The sequence below is a fragment of the Bos taurus genome, chromosome 19 (assembly GCF_002263795.3).
Source record: "Bos taurus isolate L1 Dominette 01449 registration number 42190680 breed Hereford chromosome 19, ARS-UCD2.0, whole genome shotgun sequence".
NCBI lineage: Eukaryota > Metazoa > Chordata > Mammalia > Artiodactyla > Bovidae > Bos > Bos taurus.
This window is the reverse complement of record NC_037346.1, coordinates 24794038-24819575: the sequence shown is the minus strand read 5'-3', so window position 1 is coordinate 24819575 and position 25538 is coordinate 24794038. Positions and strand designations below refer to the sequence as shown.

The 25538-nt window shown below is 36.9% G+C and overlaps 1 protein-coding gene across 2 annotated transcripts in view; it reads left to right on the top strand.

The window, feature by feature from the left end:
• The window catches only part of UBE2G1 (ubiquitin conjugating enzyme E2 G1), an 87592-nt gene extending 65206 nt beyond the window's left edge, over window positions 1–22386 (top strand). For both annotated transcript variants that reach the window (NM_001082458.1, XM_010815936.3), the window contains exons 3-6: window positions 4693–4790; window positions 7736–7914; window positions 10653–10775; window positions 21279–22386. In NM_001082458.1, the coding sequence (NP_001075927.1) occupies window positions 4693–4790; window positions 7736–7914; window positions 10653–10739 (364 nt within the window). In that variant the 3' untranslated portion in view covers window positions 10740–10775; window positions 21279–22386. The remainder of the gene's footprint in view (window positions 1–4692; window positions 4791–7735; window positions 7915–10652; window positions 10776–21278) is intronic.
• Window positions 22387–25538: the final 3152 nt, after the last annotated feature.

The window sequence follows — 25538 nt, the reverse complement described above, 5'->3', positions numbered from 1 at the left end:
AGAAGGGGCTTCCTTGATAGCTCAGCTGGTAAAGAATCACCTGCAATGCAGGAGACCCTGGTTTGATTCCCGAGTCAGGAAGATCCCCTGGAGAAGGAATAGGCTACCTACTCCAGTATTCTTGGGCTTCCCTGGTGGCTCAGACAGTAAAGAATCTGCCTGCAGTGCGGGAGATGTGGGTTCAATCCCTGAGTTGGGAAGATATCCTGGAGGAGGGCATGGCAACAGACTCCAGTATTCTTGCTTGGAGAATCCCCAGGGACAGAGGTGCCTGGTGGGCTACAGTCCATGGAGTCTCAAAGAGTCAGACACAACTGAGCAGCTAAGCATGCGTGCATGCATAGTGTAAGAAATGGACTGAAATAGGGAGATCAACAGCCTTGCCCAGGGGATGACACACATGTGCTTAGGCCAGGGCCCTGAGAAAAGCAGAGGAAGTTAGCCAGACATCTAATAGAAGGTTTTATAGAAGGAAGCTTTCTAAAATGCCACCAAGAATCAAGTATTTAATGCTGTTTGTTGATTTAACAGTAAGGAAATTTCAGTGGAGTGAAGAGGGCAGAGGCCTTCTCGTGGTTGTTGGAGGGAGTGTTACTTGAAATGAGACACAGATCTTAAGTGTAAGTAAGAGGAGAAACAGAGAGACTGGTAATGGGAGGAGGGGTTATAGTATTGAAAGTAGTTAATGTGAGCAAACCTAAGTGATTGATCCATCACTTAGTAATTAATTAGGTCATTTCTGTAATAATAGAATGATTGCTGTACTAAAATTCTTTAAAAGCTAGTGTAGTTCATGGTGGTGTCATTAACCCTCATTTAGCCACTAGAGGGCACCCCACACTCCTTACAATCCATGTGTCAATAACTGGTATATTCAGGCATTACTTTATTGATAGTTGCTTTGAGTATTAATTTAGCTGTTACATTTATCTTTACACAGTATTAACTTTTTATTGCTGTTCTTGTCATTGGCTCAGACAGTAAAGAGTCTGCCCACAATATAAGAGACCTGGGTTCGATCCCTAGGTCGGGAAGATCCCCTGGTGAAGGAAATGGCAACCCACTCCAGTATTCTTGTCTGGAAAATTCCATGGATGGAGGAACCTGGTGGGCTACAGTCCATGGGGTCACAAAGAGTTGGACACAAACTGAGCGACTAACACTTGCCATTAATTAATGTTTCTGGAGATATTAAAAATAGATTCTTGAGGCTTTCTCTCTATGAAAAATAATCTGAAACTGGTGTGACAACCTGCTATTTTCAGACTAATGATTATCAAGTACTGTGACTAGCTGCCCATATCCAGAGAAAGAATAATATCAGGTAGGAACGGCAGTAGGTTTTGAAAGAAACTTTAGGAGATATGGGTTTCACTGTGAATTATAAATTTTATAAATTTGTATTAATAAATGATATGTAACTTTTGCTGTATCTCTTTTTCATCACTCATGGTTGGTGTGCTCAAGAAGTATGTTTTATATTGTTTCCTACCTCTGGCAATGGTGTGAAAAATTTGTAGAATCTTGGAAGATTATATGTATCTTGTTATTGCCTTACCTTGATGGATATAGAAAGCGAAGAGTTGACTAACCAAATTCTTGGATTAATATTCTTTTACAGTAACAAAATTCTTATACAGTCTGTTTAAAACTTAGCTGCACAAGCTATATATTTTGTATGAACTTTCAGAAGGAATGAACCTGGTGCCTGACTTAGAAATTGATTGATCCATGGCAGTACCGTATCATTTATCATTTAGTGCTTAAGAATGTGAGTTTTGGAGAATATCTTTGTTTACCTCCCTGAGTCTACTACTGTTATTATCCGTGTGACTTTTAATAGTTATTTAAACTTCATCTTGTTTCATTTCTAGGGTAAAACCTTGTGCCTAGAAAGTGTTCAGAATGTTCAGTGTTTTATTGTTTGTAGTAGCAAAAACATTGGAAGCCATCAAATATTTTATGAAGGTAATAGATGAATTGTGACAGGCAAAAATGAATAAACAGAAGACAGATGTGAAAAGGAATATATAAAAGAACAATGTTGATGGTACATATGGTATATCATTTAAAGAAAGTAAATATGGCTGAATGATAGGATCTGACAAGGTAGAATGATAGGCTCTTATCTTTGTAAGACTTTTATACATTTAATACAAAGACAGTAAGGGAAGTCTAATAGAAGAAACTTGAACTGGCCTAGAATATCATGCTAGTAGTCATATATGTAATATGATATATCTGTAATATATAGCAGTTATACTCTTACACTGTTAATATCTGTGAAGAGAAAGTAGGAAAGCATCATTTAAACCATTGATGCTTTTCATAAAACTTTGATTTTGCTCATCATAGTAGCATCTTTATGTATTTGAAAAATAGTGAATATGTGACATTTTAATATTTATTTAACCATGTTTTGTACACTATGTTTTGAGTTTTAGGCTTAAAAAAAAGGATGATTTTCACAGGTGTTAGAGAAATTAAGGATTCCACCTATAGGAAAAAAAAACTAAAGACTTGCATGATTGATTCAGAATGGACGATGAGGACATTGCAGACAAAAAAAAATCGTGTACTTTAAACTTTTAAGGATAATCCAATTAATTAAATTTGATCAAAATTTTTAATAGACTAAGGTAATCTTTCATGGTAGGGATTTCAATCAGCTGTTGTAAAGCTTTTAAGTGCATCTGATATCAGTCAAAATTTAGGGATCCGGGAAAGCTAACTTAGTATCAGGGAATAGCCTTACCAATGGTTTAAAGTACATGGGCTTTGTGGTAGCTGTTCTGATGTTCTTTTACATGGATTCTTGCCTAGTTTTTGTATTTGTGGCTTTCAAAGTGTTTTTTTTTAAACCACAACCCATAATCAGAAATATTTTACATTATGACCCTCTGTATACTTAATACACTTCATAGAAAGAAGCATGTATGTAAGCATAAAGAGAAACATGTTCCTTACTCGGAGCCCAGTGGCCTTTCCTAAGTATTCAGAAGTGTTTGGTGTTAATGATCTACCTTTCTTTAACACCGTCCTGCCATCTTGCTTCTATGATCAGAAAAAAGTTATGAGAATACGTACTTGCTTTGGTTAAAACTTCAAGTGATAGCAAAATGTACAAAGCAGAAAGTAAAAAATCTCATAATCCCATGCTTCAGAGTTAACCATTTTGGTGTATTGGTATCATGTTTCCAGACATTTTTCTATTTCTATACAAACATACCCTCACTTTTTCTTCTTAAAGACAAATGGGCTCATTCTGTAGATACTTTTTTAAAACTTAACAATAGATTGCTCATTTCATTCCAGTATTTATTACTGGTACTTTTCTTGCTATTATCCTCTGACCCTAGAATGGTAAGTGCTGTAAATCAGTGATCTCTGATGTCCTGTTTTCTGTCATATCCTTTTACGTACAGCAGTGCCTTCTCTAGGTAGATAATCAATGTCTGTTTGTTTAATGAATGAAAACCATTTAATGAGCTGAGAATTCTATTATTTACTGATCTGAAACAAACACAGTCAGATGACCCTGCATCTGACCCTGCTCTATGGGGTATTATCTTATAATAAAAGAATCAGAGGTGTGAATTCCTTTTGCAGTAAAGAAATGGAAAAGAAGTCCACGTGATAGAGGGACACAGGGGCTAGTTAGAATTGGGTAGCCAAGTGAAATCTTTCTCAGAGGTAACATTTTGGCTGAGTTCTGACTATAACAAAGGGAGAAGCGCCTTTGAAACAGAGGAAACAGCGGTACCAAGGTCACTAGTCAGAAACTTTGTCATTTTTGCCCCATAAGGCTGACTTTTTTCATTGGTTTTCTGCAACATTGACTTGCGTTGTTTTGACCGTTGTTTAGGAACAGTTCCTAAGCATAGCAGTCACTAGTCACTTGTGGCTATTAAAATTAAACAAGATTAAAAATTCAGTTAATCAGTTGTATTGGGTTGGCCAAAAAGTTCTCAAACTTTTTGAGAACCAAGTACTAGCCATATTACAAGTGGTTGGTGGCTACCATGTTGGAGAACGTAACTATAGACCATCTCCAGTTGCAGAAAGTTCTGTTGCACAGCAGTACTTTGAAACACACCAGAATATTAAGTACTTGAGAGACTTTGTTTTGTTCACTGCTGAACTCCCAGTGTCTCCACATAAAGACTGAATAAATACTTGTTAAATGATAAGATGAATAAATGGATGGATGGATGGTTGGAGGTCAGCACAGCTGTTCCCAGAGAGGCAATAAGAAAATGCATAAGCTCTCAGATGAGAAAAAGCTTGTTGTGTTTAAAGAACAGAAAGAAGAATGACTGGGATGAGAGAGAAGAGTGACAGGTTGAGATCAATATAGAGAAATTGACAACTTGACCTTGATAGGCAATGTTAAACATTTGAGTTTTAAGTGCAGTGGGAAGCAATGAAAAGATGTGTGTAGCCAACAGTAGTGTGATCTCATCTGGATGCCTTTTTAAAGCTGTTTCTTTCATTTTACTGTTTTTTGAGAGTTTAATAAGGTGGTAGGCATGACAGTTTATTAAACTTGGTATTTGAGTAAGTAAACTGCTTGCAATCCAGATTATTTCGTTTATAATGTTAGCACTAGCATCCTTGTTTTATGTTTGTTTTAATAATTATCTTACTTATAAGCAGGAACTTATAGGCAAGAACTTGTTTTTGTTTTTCCAGTGAAGGTGGTGTTTTTAAAGCTCATCTCACTTTCCCAAAAGATTATCCCCTTCGGCCTCCTAAAATGAAATTCATTACAGAAATCTGGCATCCAAATGGTAAGTTTATCTGGTTTTACATTTGCAAGTATGACAGCCTGTCACTGACGTTTTCAAGGTCATAAGATGTAGTTCTCAGTGAAATTGTGTTGGAATTTTTATGATAGGTTTATTGTGTTTGTTATATACATGGTCTTGGATTAGATTCCTTCTAAAAGAAAGAGTAATGGATCAAATGGAAAAAGTTTGTTGATTTACTTAGTTCTCAGCTATGATGTTCACAGCTGAGATGTTCATGAGTTCATGGGTGATACTCAGCATTTAATAGAGCTCTTAAAATTGAGATTATTTCTAAGGTATGATGTGATTCATTGGCTATTACAGAGAACATAGAAGTAGTTAAACTTGGATTTTTAATTATTATTTTCTCATCTTAGCTCCTAGACTATGGACACTCTTAACTGTTTATGTATATTCTTCATAAGGAAAAGGAATGTTTTACCTATGTCATAAGATGATTGATAGGGTCAAATGAGATAAAACTCTGTGTGTTTAGATCTTTGGAAAGTATCTAACAGTGCTGTGCATCAAATGGTGACATTGACTTTTTTACCTGAAGTTGTACAACCATTTAAAATTCACTTTGTGAGCCAAAGGCTAGTCTAGATAAACTATGTTTATATATAGTCTCTCTGAACTTTTGGCCTTGTTTTGTATGATTGAGCTTGCAAGAATTTCTTTCGTAAGTATTTTGACTATAAGTATTTTGTAATCAGTGTTGTTTTTTTAGACTATTACACCAGTCTGCGTTCTACTTCTCATAACCCAGACATTGTGTTGCAAGGAAGAGAAACCCTTCTATATTAGTTTAAGCAAAAATCAGTGAGAGTAATGGATGCATGAATAAACCAAGGCTTTATTACAAGGAAATGTAATAGAACTCAGTGACCTGAAAAACAGTTGAGTCTTAGAAGAGACTAGAACTGATGAATGGAAAACTATTGGGAATCAAGGAGGCCACCATATTTCATCACATCTTAGGTAGCAGTGATCACAGAAGACATAGTATGCACCAGTATGAAGGGGAAAAAAGAATTTCTTTCTGGTAGAACACGTTAATGATAGCCCTGCACAATGTATGGGTGCATGAATCGACCACATCTGCCCGTTGTTGCTTGGGCATATGTTCATTTCTTCCTAGGCTCTTGGCAGTTTCCCCTGCCTTCTCTTGAATTATTCAGTGTGTAATAGTCAATTTTTTTGCACCTGTTTGAAAGGAAAATGTAACAAAAAGTTTCTGAATGCTGTCTTTTGCGTGAATTAGCCTATGTTACTGTTGGTAAAGCCTCTTGGAGCCTTAGTTTCTTTGTGAGTTAAATGAGAGCATATACAAAAGTAATACATGGACTCTAATTATTAAGAGGAATGATAGCACTGGCCTTTTCACTCAATTATCAGCTCAATTATTTCACTCAGTTATCTTGCCTTTAAAAAAAATACTACAATTTTAATAGGTAATAGGTATTAAGCATAAAAGCCTCATTCTAAGAGGTTTAAAATGTTTTCTATATGTTTAAAATGAAATGACATGAGGTTAAAATTTTAAAGATGCTAAATTATAACAATTTCTATAAAAGGAAAATGGATCTTAAATCGATTCTCTGATAGAATTTTATACAAACATTTGATATTAAATGTTCTCAAAAACATATGACTTCCTTTTCTCAAGGAAAAATTTATATTATGTGGTAAGTGAGGAAAATATCTTAACACTGTACTATCATTCTCTGTTCAACTTTATAGTGCTGTTACAAGTTTTACTGTTGTTATTCTTGCTTCTTGATCTGGTTATTTCATTTTAGTTAATAGATTATATTAGAAGGTGTAGGTGAGTTGGGATAAGGAGCGTTAATTGTAGAATAGCTCATGTACAGTACACTGAAGGCATGGGTCTTAAATGTTGCATTCACTGCTAAACTCTCTGTGTCAATTGTGGGTGCCTGGCATACAGCATGCATTCAGAAAGCATTAGTTGTAGAGCCACAATGCATATAAACTTTGATGCTGGTTCCCCAGAGGTGAAAAATACGCTTTAACATTATACCTATCATAAATTTGTTGGACTTTAGGTAGGAAGTCAGAAATGAACATAAGTATTATTATTGGTTTTTATAGGATTTGCAGATTTGGTTGTGTAATGTAAAGAAGTTAGTAGAATATAGGACTCCATTCCCTCTTTTGATCAACAATTAATTTATGGCTTGGATTTTAAAATAGGTTTATAGATTAGAGACCTAATGAATGTATGCTGATGAGTTTTCACTGGCAATATAACATGGTCTTTTTGGAGAAGGGAATGGCAACCCACTCCAGTACTCTTGCCTGGAAAATCTCATGGGTAGAGGAGCCTGGCAGGCTACAGTCCATGGGGTTGCAAAGAGTTGGACACTTCACTTTGTGGATTTGTGTGTGTTTTTTTCCCTGAAAATATAATTTTGCCTTTATGTGATTTAAAAAGTATTTTATGATGTTATTTTTCATTTTTTTCTTAGGAAAGTCTTAGACCTCTGACTATCAACAATTTCAATCAGTAAGTTGCTAGGGAAACTAGGAAATCATACAGAAACTCAGTTCTGATGTTTGGACCATATACTTTGTATAAATGAACAGATTCAATAGATACCATTTATTTCATTATATTTATTACATGTAAATGCTAGGTACCATCTACATATTAACTTGAAATTTTGCAGAAATGAAAAACATGGCTTACATTTCTTTTGGCTTTGTCAGGTGGATCCTATTTGGTAAAATCTCTGGTCTTCCTAAAAGGTTAACAGGTTCCATTTTGGACATTAACTTCTGTACGTATTCAGTGGAACAGTGTGGTACTGAATCTTACACAGATACCATGGGAATCAGGATCATATCAACTAATATGTATTTTATGTATAGCCAATTTTTTAAAGTATTTGAAACTGGAATCTTACTCTCTAATTTTGCAGTTGATAAAAATGGTGATGTATGCATTTCTATTCTTCACGAACCTGGAGAAGATAAATATGGTTATGAAAAGCCAGAGGAGCGCTGGCTGCCTATTCACACCGTGGAAACCATCATGATTAGTGTCATTTCTATGCTGGCAGACCCCAATGGAGACTCACCTGCCAATGTTGATGCTGCAGTAAGGACACATCTGCTCTCCCCTTTAATTAAGCTTGATTTAAACTATATACTTTTATATGTATGTGTTTGTGGACGTGTATTGATATATCTGTTTATTTTCATTTATTTTTCTCATAAATCTTATTTTACTGCCAAATAGTTGTACCTTTTAAGAATAAGGATGCTATCCTACATAATTGTAAAACTATTATTATACTTAATATCTAGTCGCTATTAGGTCCATATTATTTGCAAGCGTTTATCTTTGAGACTTTGAGACCTAACAAAACGTTGGATTACCCTACACCCTACACATAGATTTACCATTGTGGAGATTTTGCAACGTTGTTGTTATTATTAACATTATTGTCATTATTATTATTTGCTAAACTGAGAAGGCTTTACAGATCTTTATATTTAAATACTTCAGCATGTAGCTCTTAAGAACAAAGAGAGGGGGCGAGGGAGAATCCAGAATTTAGGAACTTATTGTATTTTGTATTCATGTTTTATTTATTTATTCATTTATTTTTACTTAGTTTTTTATTTTTTAAAGGATGGTGTTTCCTATCATTTTATTATAGGTTTCTCATTTTTACATTATTGTTTTTATTTTATTTTTCAATCTTCCTTCTTTTCCTTTTAAAAAAATTATTTGTTTTTTGTTCCTGTTTTTTTTGCCTGCACCATGTGGCATATGGAATCTTAGTTCCCTGATCAGGGATTGAACTTGTGGCCCTGCAGTGGAAGCGTGGAGTCTTAACCACTAGGGAAGTCCTGTATTCATGTTTTATTAGTCTTTTTTTTAATCTAGAATAGTCCTAGTTCCTCAGTCATCTATCCCTCTTTAAAAATCCTTTTGTTCTAATTCTTGGAACCTTTGTTAGGATATGTGAAAGCCAGCAGGTTAAATTCACCTTTTTTTCCCCCTCTTGTTAATTCAGATCTACATAAAAACTTGGGGGTAAAAATCTTACTTGTAGAAAAACACTACATATATAACCACCTTTCATTTGATCTTAGCCAAAAGGCCAAGAAGCGCTATAACCACCTTTCAAATCTCTGACTTTGAATTTTTGAATTTAGTAATTGAAGTAAACACTGACAGAAAATCATTCTAACTTTATGCTTAGTCAAGTCAACGTAAGGGATGTATGTGTGCAGAATTGGTTCTCCTTAGGAGTGTGTGAGTGGTAAGCCAGATACTAAACTAAGAGTGAAAAAAAAAAGTAAGAGTGAGTTGGAGGAAGAGAGGTGTCAAATGCCAAAATGAAGAAGTAATTACTTTCCATACCAAATACCCATACCTGGAGCTCAAATTCTAGTGGTCTTCAGATATTTTTATAAAATCTGTATATCATCATTATTACTTTAGGAAGGTATTAAAATTTGGGGTGTGTGTAGAAGGAAAGGCCAAACTTTCTGTCATTCAGTTTTCAACCCCACTTTTTAGTGGCTTCAAGCTGCCATTCCCAAACTTTAACTTTGGGGCTCTCTTCAGTAGGTCCTTTCCCTCTTGGCTGGGGTCCCACTGAGACTTCCCTAGGCTGCTGCTTTCTCTGCTCTGCTGCACGTTTCATTGTTCTTTCATCTACCTTTGGTCTTCCAGGAAAAATTTCTCCCCATTATTAGATGACTTCACTGCCATTTTCTTTGGTCGTGAGGATTTATATCTTACAAAAGTAATTCCAGGGACTTCCCTGATGGCCCCAGTGGTTAAGATTTCATGCTCCCAATGCAGGGAGCACAGGTTCTAGAATTAGGATCCCACATGCTACATGGTGCACTCAAATAATAATAATTCCATATGATCTTTTTAATACCTTTCTACCTGATCCCCCTTGCTCTCAGTCTTAATTCTCTCTGCTGAGTGTGCTTTTTAGGTGATTTTTTTTCTCCTTTGTTTTGACCTCCCCTTTTTACTGGAATTGCTCTTTCTTAAAATGTCTTAGAAATGATAATGAGGTAATTAGAGACAATAACATTTTATTCACAAATACTTTATCAAATATCTACAAATCTCTCTGCATTTCCACATTATAGTTTACCTCATCATTTACTATAATGATTGGCTTACTGGGGTGCCTTGCTTTGAGGGGAAAAAATTGTTCAGATCTCTTCCTCTGCAAGAACAAGTGTTGAAGGTTTCTACAGTCTTTGCTGTCCCTACATGGATGATACAGGGAAAAAAATAGGCCGGGCATTTTAGTGAGAAGTTCCTGCTATTTACATGCTAAATACAAATCAGCTCTCTTCTCATGTGAAAGTATGCTTGTGCTCTTTTGTGTTCCCTTTTCATGTGCCTGGCAGTAATAGTGTTATTGTTACTGTCATGTCCTGGCCCCTCCCCCACTAGAAATACTACTCAGTATCATCTCAATATGATGCACTACACCCATCTACTTGATATAGGAGGCACAGTTCTGTCTACTTTATTTTCTGGGTGCTTCCAGTAGAGAGTTGGTGATCCTCCAGATAGCCTGGATATCTTATTTGTAAGCAGCAGCTTTCTTTTCAGTGTAATACAAAATTGCTAAAGCTTTTTAGGGCCCTTTCCTTTTTCAAAGAGACTTTGCCTATAGAAGTAATTTGTATGTATCCTGGCAGAGTGCCTTGCAAAAGTGTTTTCAATCTTATCAACTGTTTAACATTTTAAACGTGTTCACATTGCCAAAGCATTACATTCAAAATTAAAGTAGGTATTTGAGGTAAGAGGAGTTTGCATAAAATCACTTGCTATTACTTTTGTACTTACAGAAAGAATGGAGGGAAGACAGAAATGGAGAATTCAAAAGGAAAGTTGCCCGCTGTGTAAGAAAAAGCCAAGAGACTGCTTTTGAGTGACATTTATTCAACAGCTGTAACTTCACTTATTTCAGGGTAAGTTCATTTAAAAAAATCATCCTACTCTTTTACGTTTTTTATACATGACATAGTGTTTTTAGAAAATGTGTGATTTGGGGATTTGAATTGCTTGTTTACATTGGCTTCATTTTTCAGTGGTAGTGTCCAGTAATCTGCTGTTTCTCAGCAGATTAGTGTCATCTACTTGCTTTTTCCTTCAGTAAATCTAGCTGTTTTTAACTAGATATTCCGTGTTAAACTGATTTAGTATGGTAGTAGTTCACTGTTGGTAAAATTTCTCATTATAGAGGATTTTTTTGTTTTTGCTACATTTTCTTTGTTTTTACCTTTTGGTCTGCCATCTTTGACTAAACTAGGCACTGAAATTTCTTATATTTTCTCATACTGTGCTGTATATGGTAAAGATTGACTTAAGTTTTTCCTAGTTTTTTTAAAAAAAGAAAGACCATAGTTTATAATATATTGATAAGACCATTAAATATCTACCTTTCTTGTTTTAATTGGTCTTTATCTCTTTGCTCATTACTTACAGGGCCAGTAGGAAAATTTTTCCTTTTCTTGTATACCATCTGTCCACAAGTCTGCTTTAAGTCTATCAAGGAGCCAAAGATAGTAGGCACCCATCTGGCTTAGCAGAAGACACGGTGTAGATGAATTGACCAAATGTGTGATATTTAAGTTCTTTGGCTTTTCTTTCTTTAAATTAAATATTGAGGTGATAAAACCTACTTATGAAACGTAGCATCTAAAAAAGTCAGAGTACATGCTATATATCTTTGTACCGGCCACCTATTTTAAGAAAAAGAGCTTTATTATTAACTGTTACATCTCCTACATTCCCCTCCTCTACCAATACTTTTTCCATATTCCCAATTCTGTGTTTATCATTGTTTTTCTTCACAATTTCATCAATTTTTATTCCTAAACAACATATTGCATGTTTTTGAGCTGAATGTATGTGGAATTATAATGTCTTTTTTGGGTCATATTCTTTTGTGACTTTGTTGCTCAACATTATATTGTTGCAATTGTCCTTTGTTATATACAGTTATATTCCATGTTCTCTGTTATGTAGTATTTCATTAGATAAATTTACTCTTGGTTCTCATTTCATTATTTCTCTAGAGTGGGGTTTTTGTTTGTTTTTTGTTATTGTTGTTTTTGCTTATTCTTGTTTCTGTTTTTGTTTTGTTTTTATTTGGGGGAGGCTGTTTCTTGTTTTTGGCTGTACTGCCTGATTCCTAGGATCTTAGTTCCGCAGTCAGGGATTGAACCTGGGCCTACGGCAGTGAAAACACTGAGTCTTAATCACTGGACCACCAGGGAATTTCCCTATTTTGCTTTGTTTTCACTATTACAGAGAATGTAGCTATCCTTGTTTCTTGTAGATGTACTAAAAGAGTTTCTCTGGGGTGTATACCTAGGGGTGGAATTAAGTTAAAGGTGTATACACATCACTTTAACTAGATAATGCCAAATTATTTTTTAAAATATTGGATCTATTTATACCCCTGTTGGCAAGGACAAGGGTTCTATTTGCTCCATATTGTCTTTAACATTTGATATTATCAGACTTCTGCAAAGTCTTGTTTGTTTTTCCCAGTTTTTTCTTTTGGGTCTTCACTGCGGTGGACGGGCTTTCTCTAGTTGTAGCGTACAGGCTTAGTTGTCCTGCGGCATGTGGAATCTTCTGTAACCAGGGATCAAACCTGCAGTCCTTGAATCGGAAGGCAGATTCTTAACCACTGGACCACCAGGGAGCTCCTTCCCCAAAGTTTTTGATCTAGTATCAGATGAGATGTCATTACAGACTTGATGTGTGTTGCCCTAGTTACAATGCAGTTGCATGCTATAATGTGTTTGACCATGGATACTTCCTCTGTGAAGTGCTTTTTCTGGTCTTTCCTATTTTTCAGTTAGGTTATTGATTTCTATCCTTGTCAGTTTACTTTCTTTATAGTATCTTTGGGTGAACAGAGGTGCTTAATTGTAATGCAGTTGAATTTTAATTTTTTCCTATATGGATTTTACTTTCTGTGTCTTAGATTCTTCCCTGCCACCAGAAAGTTATTATTGTAGGATGAAGTAAGAGGACAAAGGGAGAAACAAAATCTTCCCGCTCCCACAGATCAGCTACATGGCCACATTCTGTACCACCAGGCAAAAGGATTCTGTCTTTTGGTTCTGTATCAAGGGTAGAGGGACTGTATTAATTCCCTTGCTATTTTACAAATTACCCCGTGCAATGACCTAAAACAACATCTGTTATCTCGTCCACGTTGAATCTTCTGGCTCTGGGGTCATCATAATGCTGCAGTCAAGGTGTTGGCTGGCACTGTAGCCATCTATCTCAGGGTTCAGCTGTGGGTGGATCTGCTTCCAAGTTCAGTCATGTGGTTGTCGGCAGGTTTCTGTTCCTCACAGGCTGTTGACTGGGTTCTTTCTAAGTTTTGTCACATGGGCCTCTTCATAGGTTAGCTCACAGTATACTGGTTGGCTTCACCAGGAAATAAATAAGATGGTAAGAGAAGATAAGGTCTCTGGGTGTGGTGGATGTTACTGCCTGTCCAGAGGGAAATAATCATACTCCAGGCTGTTGGGAATGTTGCCTGCTGATAACTCATAGCTGACTTGCTTTCTAGGAGTTAAGAGATCACTTGCCCAAGTTAGTCCCTTTCCTCAGAAGCCACTTGCATCCATGGACTGTTTGGTTTGGAGAAAGAATGGGTTGGTACAAAGACTTGGGCTTTTTTCTCAATTTGGGGATTATCTGAAAGGCCATTCCAGTGTTGGATTGCCTGAAGTCTGTATTTCAGCTGCGCTACCCCCACCATCTTCTGCTTAGATCTGTTTCCCTCACTGTTGCTCTTCAAAGCACTTCCCAGTAAACCTTACACAAATACCTGTCTCAGAATCTATTTCCTAGGCAACCTGACCAGGACACAAGGCATTGTGTAACCCAAGACAGTAATGCTGAAGAATCTGAGTTGAACGGTTCAATGAAGACTATAAGACCTTCTAGAACTAACACCCCCAAAAGATGTTCTTTTCATTATAGGGCACTGGAATGCAAAAGTAGGAAATCAAGAAATACCTGGACTAACAGGCAAATTTGACCTTGGAGTACAGAATGAAGCAGGACAAAGGCTAATAGAGTTTTGCCAAGAGAACGCGCTGGTCATGGCAAACACCCTCTTCCAACAGCACAAGAGAAGAATCTACACATGGACATCACCAGACAGATGGTCAGTACCGAAATCAGACTGATTATATTCTTTGCATCCAAAGATGGAGAACTCTATACAGTCACCAAAAACAAGACCAGGAGCTGACTGTGGCTCAGATCATGAACTCCTTATTGCCAAATTCAGACTTAAATTGAAGAAGGTAGGGAAAACCACTAGACCGTTCAGGTATGACCTAAATCAAATCCCTTACCTTTACACAGTGGAAGTGACAAATAGATTCAAGGGATTAGATTTGATAGAGTGCCTGAAGAACTATGGACGGAGATCATGACATTGTACAGGAGGCAGTGATCAAGACCATCCCCAAGAAAAAGAAATACAAAAAGGCAAAATGGTTGTCTGAGGAGGCCTTACAAATAGCTGTGAAAAGAAGAGAAGCGAAAAGCAAAGGAGAAAAGGAAAGATATACCCATTTGAATGGAGAGCTGTAAAGAAAAGCAAGGAGAGATAAGAAAGCCTTCCTTGGTGATCAGTGCAAAGAAATAAGAGGAAAACAATAGAATGGGAAAGACTAGAGATCTTGTCAAGAAAACTAGAGATACCAAGGGAATATTTCATGCAAAGATGGGCACAATAAAGGACAGAAATGGTATGGACCTAATAGAAGCAGAAGATATTAAGAAGAGGTGGCAACAATACACAGAAGAACTATACAAAAAAGATCTTCATGACCCAGATAACCATGATGGTGTGATCACTCACCTAGAGCCAGACATCCTGGAATGCAAAGTCAAGTGGGCCTGAGGAAGCATTACTATGAACAAAGCTAGTGAAGGTGATGGAATTCCAGTTGATCTATTTCAAATCCTAAAAGATGATGCTGTAAAAGTGTTGCACTCAATATGCCAGCAAATTTGGAAAACTCAGCAGTGGCCACAGGACTGGAAAAGGTCAGTTTTCATTCCAGTACCAAAGAAAGGCAATGCCAAAGAATGCTCAAACTATTGCACAATTGCACTCATTTACACGCTAGCAAAGTGATGCTCAAAAGTCTCCAAGCCAGGCTTCAACAGTATGTGAACCGTGAATTTCTAGATGGATGTAGAAGAGGCAGAAGAACCAGAGATCAAATTGCCAACATCCATTGGATTGTCGAAAAAGCAAGAGAGTTCTAGAAAAACATTTACTTCTGCTTTATTGACTATGCCAAAGCCTTTGACTGTGTGGATCACAACAAACTATGGAAAATTCTTAAAGAAATGGGAATACCAGACCACCTGACCTGCCTCCTGAGAATCTGTATGCAGGTCAAGAAGCAACAGTTAGAACTGGACATGGAACAACAGTCTGGTTCCAAATCGGGAAAGGAGTACGTCAAGGCTGTATATTGTCACCCTGCTTATTTAACTTATATGCAGAGTACATCATGAGAAATGATGGACTGGATGAAGCACAAGCTGGAATCAAGACTGCTGGGAGGAATATCAATAACCTCAGATATGCAGATGATACCACACTTACGGCAGAAAGCAAAGAAGAACTAAAGAGCCTCGTGATGAAAGTGAAAGAAGAGAGTGAAAAAGTTGGCTTAAAACTCAACATTCAGAAAACTAGGATCGTGGCATCCAGTCCCATCACTTCATGGCAAAGAGATGGGGAAAAAATGACAGACTTTATTTTTTTGGGCTCCAAAATCACTGTAGATGGTGACCGCAGCCATGAAATTAAAAGACGCTTGCTCCTTGGAAGAAAAGTTATTACCAACCTAGACAGCATATTAAAAAGCAGAGACATTACTTTGCCAACAAAGGTCCATCTAGTCAAAATCTATGGTTTTTCCAGTGGTCATGTATGGATGTGATAGTTGGGACTATAAAGAAAACTGAGCACAAAGAATTGATGGTTTTGAACCATGGTGTTGGAGAAGATTCTTGAGAGTAAGGACTGATGCTGAAGCTGAAACTCCAATACTTTGGTCACCTGACGCGAAGAACTGACTCATTTGAAAAGACCCTGATGCTGGGAAAGATTGAAGGCGGGAGGAGAAGGGGGCGACAGAGGATGAGACGGTTGCATGGCGTCACCAACTCAATGGACGTGAGTTTGAGTAAACTCCAGGAGTTGGTGATGGACAGGGAAGCCTGGCGTGCTGCAGTCCACGGGGTTGCAAAGAGTCAGACACAACTGAGCAATTGAGCTGAACTGAACTGTACCCAAGACAGCAGGACAGAAGACTCACTGCTTTACCTAGTTGCATATGTGTACATGTGAATCTAGAGTCATTGGCTCACAAGTAGAAGTACAAATGGATCTGTATATGGCTTCTGTTGGTCCTAAGCAGCCGTCTTCTCTCCCCTGCTTATTTGAGACCACATTCACAGTATGTGGTTATCTCAATAGGACCACACCCTTGATGGGTTTCCTATTTGGATCATTTAAGGATTGGCCTCCACATCTCACCCATATCTCCTTAAAAATTAAGGCTCCTGAAATGCTGAGCCTTTCTTATCGCCTTTGCTACAATAAGATTATGAAGAAAAGTGAAAACTCTCCTCAGTGGGCTTCAGGACACACCCATCTCACTGCCAATGATACAGGTGATCTGTAGTGGTCTTGCTGACTGAGAAAGGGAGGAGGCTAAACTGTCTCCAGTAAGTTTTAAAACATAAGACAGATATGAAAAACAAAACTACTAAAACAAAATACAGGAGAATATCAAAGTAGAGAAGGATTTATTAGGCACAAATAACACCCATAAAAGGGAAAAATGATAAATTTGGCTACATCAAAACCCAAAACTTAAATATTATGACAAGACAAAAGAAATAAAAATAAGTGGCAAACTGGGAAAATATTTCTCTAATCTAATATTTAGGATTTCTATCTACTGTCTACAACAAAATTTTGAAAATCAATGAGAATATCAGCACAAAGTAAAATGATATGAATAGATAAAGAAGCAAAAGAAAGCTGATAGTTGTTATGCATGCCACAAGTAACTCAGCTGCATTTATAAGCAGAAATACAAAGCTGCAGGGGATGACATCAAATTCATCAGGCTGTCAAAATCAAAATGTCCAAGAAACCCAGGTGTTGGTGAGGATTTCAGGAAATGGTATATACTTGAACTCCTTCCTGGCATGTGAGGCTGTTCTGTCAACACTGGAGAGTGATTTGGTAATACCTAGTCAGTGTTCTTGCCTGGAGAATCCCAGGGACGGGGGAGCCTGGTGGGCTGCCGTCTCTGGGGTCGCAGAGTCGGACACGACTGAAGCGACTTAGCAGCAGCAGCAGCAGTCAATTTGAAAACACATATCCTGCAATTTAGGTGTATAGGTTAAGAGAAACTCTAGCACATGTATACAAAGAGACATGATACAAAGATATTGCTTATAATACTGTGTGTAATTTTTAAAAGCCCCATCAGAAGTAATCAGTTATTATTAATATCAGTTACAATATTGTTAATCAACGAAAATATATAATGTAGACTTAGTTATATGTAATCACATAGTTAACAGTCTTGAATAGGAGAAGCAATGTGATAACAAGAAAAAAGAATGATACCATTTATATATAAGTAAAACCCACCATTCTGTTGTAGTTATCTGACAGAATGAAAGTTTTTTAAAAAGAAAGGACTAGAAGAAATACATAAAATTCTTAAATTTTGCAGTAGTACTTTAGGGAGGAAGAGAGGGACCTGGGAAACAAAAGGACTTTGCCTTGTTTTTTTAACTGTCAGTCTTGCAGCATGTTATGCTCACCTTCCTTCTCCATAGAATACTAAAGTAGTAAGGAGACCAGGGGCTGCCTGTTTGCCACATTCAAAGGCTTAATTTCAGTTTTGATGAGGGTATTTTTGTTGTTTGTTTTTTGCCTGTGGCATGAGGGGTTTAGTTCCCCAACCAGGAATGCAGTGGAAGCATGGAGTCTTAACCATTGGACCTCTAGGAAAGTCCCTTAGTTTTGGTTTTTTAATTTCTGTAGCATTTGAACTGAATTGACTATTGATCTCCCTTCTAGAAACATCTTCTCTTACCCATAAATATCATGGCTGTCTCTTGGTTTCCTCTGAATCTGACTGCTACCTTTAGAGCTGCAGCTATATGTAAGGAAAAGTAAACCTCTTTCCCATCTCAGCCCACCAGTTCTCAGAAGTAACCATGCTTAATCTTTCAGAAATCTAATCTACCCCAACACCCATGTACATACAAGTGTGATTTTGTCTGTGTCTATAGCATACATGTATACATTGTGTCCACTCTGAGCTTTCTGGTTAATGTTGTCTTTTGATATTTTATTAATATCAATTGTCAGTAATATATATCTGCTTCCCTTTTAACAGTTGCATGTTATTAAGGTTTAAGATTTATATCTTGGAATGAGAAGTAACACCAAGAACAGCACACCTTGAACTCATTTCATTTCTTATTTAATGAATATTTCCAAAGGCACTATTCTCTTGGGAAAGAAGGGGTTCTCCAGAGTACCATAGATACTATCCAGGCCAATAAAGAACTGTTCACCTGGCCAGTTAGACCAGGCACAGGAATGTTAAACCACATGGAAAGCTTTAGTGGGAGTAATAGCAGAGCATGGCTTTAAGTCAGCACATGCCTAGTACTGAATGGTTAAGATAGAGGTTAAACGTAGGGCTGTGAGTGAGATTAGAAGTCTCCAGAGTAGAGATGTCCATTCATTTGGTACAGAGAGCAGTACTTACTAGGGCCAAGGACAGCATCCTTCAGACGCTGGGGACAGAAATACGTGGGCTGGTTCGTCACCAGGAGAAGAGCTAGGAGAGTGAGCTGTTAGACCTCAGAAAGGAAATGTGTGAATGGTCCAAAGTGGATAACATAAAGGAAAGAATAAGAATAGTTCAGTTTGGGGGAGAAGGATGGGTTGGTGATGGGGGAGAGTTGTTTAGTGCCACCACACTTGGTGGCAGTGTAGAATGAATTGGAACTTTTGGAAGAAAGGTAATGCCCTGATATAAACCTATTTAACTTATGGACTGGTTTCACTTAAGAATGGTTGAGATTATTGGGACACTTACCCTTGAGTGAGAAATTACTTTCATTATTGCCTTTTAACATCAAAAAGTGTTTTTTGTGTGTGTTGTTTTTTTTAAAGCATGCTTGTCTGCTTTTTATTTTTTAGGCCTTCTTAAAGATTAAAATGTGTAGCCACTTGGAAAATTAATGATATGATTCTAGTTTTAGAAATAAATGGAATAAGACACTTTGAAGCTAAACCATCTCCAGATTTGTAGGTTAGGAATCAGGAATAGTTAAGACTTAGGTTTAAGGCAAAAAACAGATACTTATTTCATAAAGTTGATATGAAAACAGTGTGATTTTTAACACCACCACACAGATTTTAAACCAGAAATAGGATATATATATATCCTATATATGTAAATCTACATACATATATATATGTATATATATCCTATATATGTAAATAGGATATATGTATATCTTATATATGTAAAATGACTATTTTAGATCAACACCATTTATTTGAGTATTAGGTAAATTCAGCTTCTAGAATTTTTCTTTCTAGAGCAAAGAACAGCAAACTTGCTTTTGCTGTACCAAGGCTTTTTTTCTGTTTAGAATATATTTTATTCAAAGGAGGGGAAATAGATTTTTTTTTTCTCTGCCTGCAAGACGCTAAAGCTATTTAAAGCTGGTTCCTCACTATTAAAAGGCTTGAATGTCTGATATTAGATAATTAATGAGTTTCTGTAGTCAGTCTTCTCTGGGGTATTTTTCTTTAAAACCTCACCTGGAAATGGTTTTTAAATGATTGTTTTGTGGCCCTGAAATTTCTTGTTCATAACATAAGAGAGTGATTACTGAATGCCTAAGTTCTATACCCAGTTCTTTTTCAGCCCTGAGAAGTTAACTGACCAGGGATTAATTTGAGTGTGGTATGTAGTCTTTGGAAAAACATTTTAAGTAACATAACCTGGAATTACAATCCTATTCATTACAATTTTTCTTGAGGATCAGTCTGTGCCTTTAGATTTTCTAATAAAATATGTACATATATGTGTATCTGTGTGCAAAGGATAGAACCTGGTGCTGGTGAAAGGTTTGGTGGATTCAGAGCTTTGCTGGGGATCATTTACATTGGTTGCTACGAGCCCTTTGGGGAGAAATTTAGCAGTCATTCTACTTCTCAAGAGCTGTCTTAGGAGGTAGTCTAGATTCTAGAAACAGGCACATGTTTGACCATAAATATCCCACAGTTTTCTTCCTGCCCACTGCAGAGCTTTGGTATGGTTGAATTTGGGTGACTGTAATATTGATAACTTCATTTGGGGATTTAGAAGACACATTGAACTTTTCCCATGTCTGGTATAAGTTAAATATTTGCCATGCTGGCTCTAATAAGTACATTTGGCTTCTTTGTTAGGAGTTTAAAATTATATCCCTTGGATTCCTAGTTATTATGTATGAGTCTTCTTGTGACCAACAATGGCTTGGCAGGTGATACAGACTCCCGAGTTTCGAAGCAGTTGATCTGATGTAACACTAATAGGCATTTTTCTCCCTTGCCCCTTTCTTGTGCTCCCCTTACATATTTCAAAGGACACATTCATATAATAAAAGCTCTAAAAAGTTTAATCATTTCACTAGATTTTTTTTTTTAACTGAAACAAGTGTTTTGTTAACCTTTTGAACAGAAAACTCTGCCATTTATTAGCTCTTTGACCTTGTCTTTCTTTTCTCTGTAAAATGGGGGAAACCCCTTTATATGGTAATTATGAGCATTACATGAGATGAGTTTTTAAGGCACTTTGTATACTGCTTGGCACATAATAAGCACTCCATAAGGTGACGGATGTTTTTATTTAGCTGTGGTTCTTCTAGTCTAATTGAAGACAGGAGATCAGCAGATACAAAACAATAGAAAACTCTAATTGGGAGAGAAGATCATTTGTTGGAGCCTGGATGGATAAAATAGGTTTGGGCTGAACTTAGAGAAGTCTCTAAGTTAAGTCTGTGTGATACAACTTTCTTCACTGGTGGATATAATCTATATTTGCAGTATCCAGTATGGTAGTCACTAGGCACACTGAGCACTTGATATGTGGGTAGTGTTACTGAGGAACTAAATTTAAAACTTTATGAACTATTATTTGAATTTAAAATGAAATGGTTGGATGTGGCTACCATATTGGACGTGGGCAAAAGTGAGCTTAAAGTGAAATGAAGAATTTGTTTCCCAAGAAGTGGAATACAAATAAAAATTGCTAATCAATTAATCCTTCTGTAACTTTTAAATTCACTATATAATGCTGTTTGCTTTCTTGTAGGTCTCCAATTGAGAAACATGGCACTGTTTTTCCTGCACTCTACCCACCTATTGCTGGACTTCTGTTGTAACAAGTTGGCAAACACTGGCTGGAACTGGTCTGCAATAAAACATGCCAGTATCAATGCTGACAAGAGCCTAACAAGTGCCAACTTACAGATGATTACGCATTTTGAATTCTAATGAACTGTTTTAACCTTCAGGAAGAATTGTAAAGACCTGTACATAGCACAACATGATCCGGATAATATATATACTGTTCATGTACATCCACAAATACACCTTGTACCAAATAATGCTTTCTTGTAGTAGAATAAGAATCGTGTAAATTCTAAAAAATTTTAGCAGGTTTTCTTTCCTTATTCATTGTTTCTTATCAGTTTTAAAAGACTCCTTAAAGCATGTCAGATAAAAAGCAATTAGGATTAAAAGTTTCCATTTAATTTCCTTTAAACCATTGAGGCTTCATTAAACTCTTTCCACTTACTAAACTTTTGTATCTTCTTTGTTTTGACACACTCCCCTTTACTTTTATCTCTTGTGTCTGCCAGGAAGTTTTCAAATCATTTAGTTCAAATACCGAAGTACTCAATAAGCAACTACTTGATTTTTAATGATGACTTCAGAGGAGCGGTCATCACTAGGTGCTTTGTCCCTTTTGTATTGTACCTGCACCCATCTCTCAGATTGGATACAGCAATAACATTTTCTTGTCGTTGAGAGCTCTTGAATTCAGTCATTATCCCTAGGAACTAAAAAGAGTTAGTTCTGGATTCAATTCAGATTTAAAATGATTGCAATTTACTCCCAACACAAAACTCTGATTTGGTTTTATTTTTGCCCTCAGTTACCTAATGTGAAGGTTGGATGAATAAAGCATGCACAGCTACAGGCTTTCTACTTAACTTCTGGGTTTGCTATTAAAAATGCTGTTTACCCTCGTACCCTTCCCCTTAGCCCTTCATATTTCTTTGCCTCTATTCTAATACTGCAGAATTTTCTCACCTATTGTACAAAGAAATTGCGATGTATATTTTCATGTAATTTGATTTTGGAATTCTGTCACCTTATGTAGTGAGTTCTTCCAAAATATAATTTTTTTCCAATAATTTGTCAAGTTGTTGGCTTTTATTGTATTGAATGAAGGTTATAATAATGAGTGTCAGAGAAGTGCAGTTTAGAAAAATCTCAGGTTGATTCCTTATGCAAACAAACTTAATACTTGAAAATCACACGGCCATCAGTATATATATTGGACTCTCTATGGATTCTTATATGAATCTCAAAGCATTACAGGGCTATAAATGCTTTGCTGTTTGACATATAGATTCTGTCACTGACATAGTCCACTTGGGTTTTTCTTACTGTTTGAGCATAAATATATTTCATACTATAAGTTTTCTAAAACAGTTTTCAGGAAGTGGTAAAATAAGCATGTGCAGTGTTAAAGGCAGGCCCAGGTTTCTGTGTTTGGTATAAAGTTGGGACTGGGACAGTGTCTGGCATAGAAGGGGCAGAACTTGAGACAGTACCTGATGAGACATGGTGTTTAACTGTTGAGAATCAGTGAGAACTGGTACATCTCTGCTTTGTGGGGTTTGGAGAAATTTTTTGACAGAATGAAAGGATTCCTGCAAGTAGCCAGTCCTTTACAAACTTTGCGTGTCTTTTTTAAAGTGAAATAATTAAGGATGTAGTCAGAGTAGAGAGTGATTTTTCTAAATCTCAGCCTCTTCTTCACTCTGAAGCATTAAAAAACAAACAAAAAGCCTGTAAATGTATGATGGCTGAATGTGAAACTGTTTTGAGTCACTGCAGCCAGTTTTCTCTAAGAACTCTGCTTGTGACTTTACTTTTTTTGTGTGTGTGACTTTACTTTTTCAAAGACTCTGTCAGCACTGTTTCCCCAAAGCACCAGTACTGCATACTTACCTGGGACTTTGAATGCCATCCCTTTTATTCTTAAATTGTCCACGTGATGGTGGTTTGTGGCAAGATGGAGTCTGAGTTTTGCTCTCTTGTGGCTGTAATTCTCCTAGCAATCTCTTGAGTTAAAACCTGGGATTTGACTCTTCAGGGAGGAGCAAAGGACCAAGTAACTCAGGGACAACTATTCTTAAACTCTTAAGTGCCACTTTAATGCAGTTACTTTGGTGTGATTGTGTGTTTTTTAGGGCTAGATCTTGGGGAGTTGGAGAGCCAGAAATGAGCAAACCTCTTGATGCCCTTTACCACCTGGTGCCCTGACCATGCTACATATGGAAACACAAACCTCGAGAGATGTTTCGGCTTCCTCTGTCAGAGGTGTCATCTGTGCCTTTCCCAGTGTTCATCTGACAGTGTGAATCTAAATGGCTCTACATTTGATATTAAACCACACTCAGGTGACACTAATTCTGGTGGCTTTTGTCCCAGCAATGCCTCATCATTTGTGTGAGGTGAGTCCTCTGCTTTAGGGAAAGGATTTTTCTCCCTGACCACGTGCCAACTATCAACAACACCTGTATAGTCTTAAGGATTGTAGAACTGTTGGCTGTTTCCTAAATTTACTCCAATTTCTTGTAAAGGCTTATCGATTTCAGTCTGGGCTCATAATGAGATGGACTATTTCCGTGGCTTTCTGGCCTCTTCTGGTGAGCTTAAAATCCAAATGAGGTTGGTTTCCGTGTCATTACAAGGTAATATCTTTGTGAGGTTTTTCGACTAGTTCTGTGATCACTTGGGTGTCATAGTATCTTTAATGGCCTTCATTCTTGGTTGTGAAATTTTATATGCTCATTCACCCTCTACAAATCTGCCCATTTGGGATTGTCATGCCTGTGTATCTTTGCCCATCTGGTCTCCAGTTGGTGGAATTACCTTTTGTGTACTGCCACTTCTCAGCATCTTTGAAATTTGACCTAATGTTGCTTCATTCCAGTTTTTTTTTTTCCTGTAATTTGTTGATTGTATTTATATGAGAGTTCTGTTGTGATGTTTACTGTATGTAAAGCACCTGGATCATGTGATGGGTGCTCTATGAATCAATAAATGATGACTTAGAGGCTGTATCATGAGCTGTTTTGGTTTTAGGATGTAGGTCTCCAAAGTAAGTTATGGTATTCTTTCTATATAAACAGCACATGATACCAAAGGGTCCACTGGGGAATCTTGATAACTAATTTTTAAAACTTCATTTAAAGAAGGAACCAGAGGATAGGAAGTTCACTTGACTTCCAATCTCATATAATAGTCTTAAAATTTCCAGTATGAGGCCAGCCAACCATTCTTCATCAGAATTTCATGCATGCTGATTTAGAACCTTATGTAAAATAAAATGAGCACCTGTTAGAGCATTACTGGGGATTTTGTCTGTAGCCTAAACTGGTTGTACCATGAAGATAAGCTAAAAGGTAAAGAACCCAGACTCAGATGTGAGTGAACTAGAAGAGACCCAGAGGTCTCAGTCACCACCTTCCCTTCTCTAAACAGATGGGCGAACCTGACCCTGATATATGCCCAGAATCAGTAAGTTAGTGGCAAATGAGGCAAGACCTGTGTACTTTTTTCCCCTTAATTTTTCCAAATTAAAATTTTTTTCTGAAGGATTGCAAACTCCAACAGGATTCAGGATTTGAATATTCAGCTTTTTACCCTGCATCCTTAAATATAGTTTGTATGGGTTTGGAGGTGTTGAAAGTTTGTCTCTCTTGATAGAAGTTGCCAGTGGTTTAAAGGCCTCTTCAGAAAAGAACAAGGAGCCAGATCTCTTAATCACAAGAAGAAAATCGTCCTTGAGGGAAGTTTGGGGAAAATGGTGGCTCATTTTTTAGTTTTAATTTTTCTGAAAAGTATATTTGAAATAAAACTGTTATAGAAAGGTCTAGATGATATTCCTAAACTTTAAATGTCAGTTTTAAGCATAATGATCTATTCAAGGTATATAGCAAGAGTTTTATTTGGATGCCATTTCCAATGCAGATGAACCGGTTCTTGACTATGCCTACTGTGTGCAAGTTTGAGGAAGGACTTGTTGATTTTCCATCTCTCTCTAGAGTTGGTAACACGTCACCAAATTAAAAATTTTAATTTTCTGGAGGACTGCAAACCTCAACAGGATTCAATTCTCACAGCTAAGTATTTCCAGGATAAGGAATTTTTGGTTGCTCAGTTTCAGATGGTGTAACCTGGCTGCCAAGGTGGGACAAGGCTTCTCGTTCCACTGAGTCTGCACACCCCACTGGGCTGCACTGAAACGATTAAGAAGGAGTTTGAAACCTAT